General features: G+C 63.7%; 1 protein-coding gene across 1 annotated transcript; it reads right to left on the bottom strand.

Moving 5' to 3' along the window:
* Window positions 1–284: 284 nt before the first annotated feature.
* On the bottom strand, window positions 285–2,358 carry GMORB2_4425 (uncharacterized protein; the record flags this gene model as incomplete). The annotated part of the gene is made up of 4 exons (XM_035466400.1): window positions 285–329; window positions 572–703; window positions 880–1,104; window positions 1,423–2,358. The coding sequence occupies 4 exons, from the start codon at window positions 2,356–2,358 to the stop codon at window positions 285–287; spliced, it is 1,338 nt and encodes a 445-aa protein (XP_035318411.1).
* Between the last annotated feature and the right edge of the window lie 318 nt (window positions 2,359–2,676).

The following is a 2,676-nucleotide window of genomic DNA, read 5'->3' as shown; positions in this document are numbered from 1 at the left end:
TCTCTCTCTCTCTCTCCCGGATCATCCACCAGCGGCAAGAGAGAGAGCGAGAGAGAGCGAGAGAGCGCTAGCTTCACTTCATCATCTTCTTCCTCTTCTCTTCCTCACCTCCTTCAACCTTGACGTCGTCAATCTTGGCCTTGTCATCCGACGGGCTGGCCTGTCCCTCCTCGTCTTCCTCCGAGATCGCGCTGGGCTCCTCTTCGAGGACCGCTCCCTCGATCGACGAAGCGACAGGTGGGTTTGACTGCGACTGCGTCGTGGCAGATGCCGCCGCGTCGGCGTCATCCCTGCCCCTGCCCCGCGCTATAGGATCGTGACCGCGTCCGCTGTTGCTGGGTGACACGCCCACTGCTGCCGTCGCGTCCTCGGCAATCTTGCGCTTCACGTCCCCCACGATCTTGTCCACCTCGCTGACCTTGGCTGCCGTTGCTGCTGCTGCCGCTGCTTCTGTGCCCTCCTCCTCCTCCTCCTCCTCCCCCTCCTCCTCCTCCCCTTCATCCTCCTTCTCCGCTCCGGCCTCCTTGACGCTCTTGCTGCCCTGACTTCCTGCCTCCCTGTCCATCCTGACAACCATGCACGACAGGTTGTCCGTGCTGAACCGGCTGAGGGCGTGGTCCACGAGAAGTTTGGATGCCGCCACGGGGTCATGCATGTCGCGTACCAGGTCTACGGCTTCCTGGTCGCTGCAGACGTCCCAGATCTGTCAATTTGTTAGTTTTTCTCTCCACAGCTCTATATCTGTGTGTGTGTGTGTGTGTGTATGTGTGTGAGTGTGTAGGTGTGAGTGTGTAGATGTAGTCGATTCCTCTTCTTTCTAACGTGAGACGCATAGTCAAGGTCGACAAGAAAGGGGGGGGGGGGAAGAGAGAAACTTACACCGTCACAGGCAATAATGACAAACTCGTCGCTTCCAGGCTGAATGACCGTCTCCGTCGTGTATGGGTGCCCGGTCACCAGATCCTTCATGTACGTGTCGCCCAGCGCCCTCGTGACGGCCAGCACGCCATTGACGCGGTTATTGAGTATCAGCCCACCGGCGTTGGCGATGCGCCTTCCCTCATTCTCGTCGCTGCCCTTGTGGTCGTACGACAGGCGGAGAGCCTTGCCGGAGCGGCACAGGACGATGCGCGCGTCGCCGACGTTGGCCGTGTACAGGACCCTCTGGCGGGACGCTTCGCGTTTTAGCCTGGCGGTGGCAGCCGCCGAGGCGCTGGCATCTTCTGACTTGCTGCCGCTGCCCTTGCTATTGTTGCTGCTGCTGCTGCCCTTGCTGCCGCCGCTGTCGGTCTTCTGCGGCTTGCTGCCATCACCCTCGTCCGCCTTAGACTTGGCCGCGGCTGCGGCTGCGGCTGCCGCCGAGAGAGGCTGGGATCCCGTGACGGATCGGTCGCTGGGCACGCGGTCCTCCCATCTCAAGACGGCGATGGCGGCCGTGCACCCGCTGTTCTTCACCGGCAGCTTCTCGAGCTGGCTGTCCACGGCGGTGAAGGTCTGGTCGAGGAGCTCCGGCATGGGGGCGGTGGGATTCCTGCGCACCGTATCCTCCAGGAGGACGTGGAGCTTCTTGCCGCACCAGTCGGCCGCAAAGGTGCCGGCGTGGCCGTCAAAGATGGCAAAGTACCCATTGTCCGACTCCACCACGTCCTGCTTCTGCGAGCCGACGGTGTCGTCCGGGTCGCTCGCCGAGACCGCCGCCGCAGTGGTGGCGGGCCTGGGAGGCGGGGTGGTGGACAGGAAGTTGTAGAGGAAGGCGTGCGTGTCCTCCATTGTGCGGCGGCACTTCTTGTTCCTGTCCTCCCAGACGCCCACGCGAAAAGTGGATTTCGGGCCGGGCAGCGACTCCCCGGCCGAGTTGTTGTACTGGCCCTGGGGCACAGCAAGGGCCGGGTCGTGGCGGCCGAGCTTCTGGATGGGTGACTGGCTGTCCGAGCTGTTGGCGTTGGCGGCCGCGGCCGCGGCCGAGGCGCGGCCGACGTGGGCAAAGTTGAGAGAGTTCTTGGCCGAGGCGATGAGGCTGCTTGCCTTGCCGCCTACGCTGCTGCTGCTGCGTCTCTTCTTATCCGAGGACACCCCTGCGCCGCCGCCACCTCCGTTGTCGCTGCCGTTGTTGCTGTTGCGGCCGGTGGGGCTGCCGTTGCCGCTGCGCTTCTCGCCGCTGGCAGCCTGATCCGTCGTCTTGGAGGGGGTAGCGGCAGCGGCCGAGGCGGGGGTCGTGGATGCGCCCTCGTCGACGCCGTCGCTACCGGTGGTGGGGGAGGAGAGCGGAATCTTGGCGGCGGCAGCGTCGTCCGTCGTCTCGGCTGCTGCTGCTTTGGACCCGGGCGAGCTGTTGCCGGTGGTGCCGCTACCAAACATTCTATTCAGCAGACTTCCTCCTTGAGCGGAGAGGCTGCGACGCTTGCTGCCCGCCAGTTTTGCGGGCGACGTAAGAGGGGAATGTAGATGGTAAGGGCGGCCAGAAGAACAAGGGCCAGCGTTTCGCTATGTTTGCAAAGATTCTCGAGAGGGCGGCGGGGGTATGCGTGCGTGCGTGCGTGCGAGAGAGGTGGACGGGTTGGGGGGGCAGCACCGCGTTCGGGTGACGATGAGCAGCTGGTATCGATGCTTTACCTGACGAGAGCCGCAGCCGATGCAAAAGTTGCGATCCAAATGGGATCCGAGTCGGGGGGGAAG

Source organism: Geosmithia morbida (genome assembly GCF_012550715.1).
Source record: "Geosmithia morbida isolate 1262 chromosome Unknown scaffold_20, whole genome shotgun sequence".
Classification (NCBI taxonomy): Eukaryota; Fungi; Ascomycota; class Sordariomycetes; order Hypocreales; family Bionectriaceae; genus Geosmithia; species Geosmithia morbida.
This window is presented reverse-complemented; position numbering and strand designations above follow the sequence as displayed.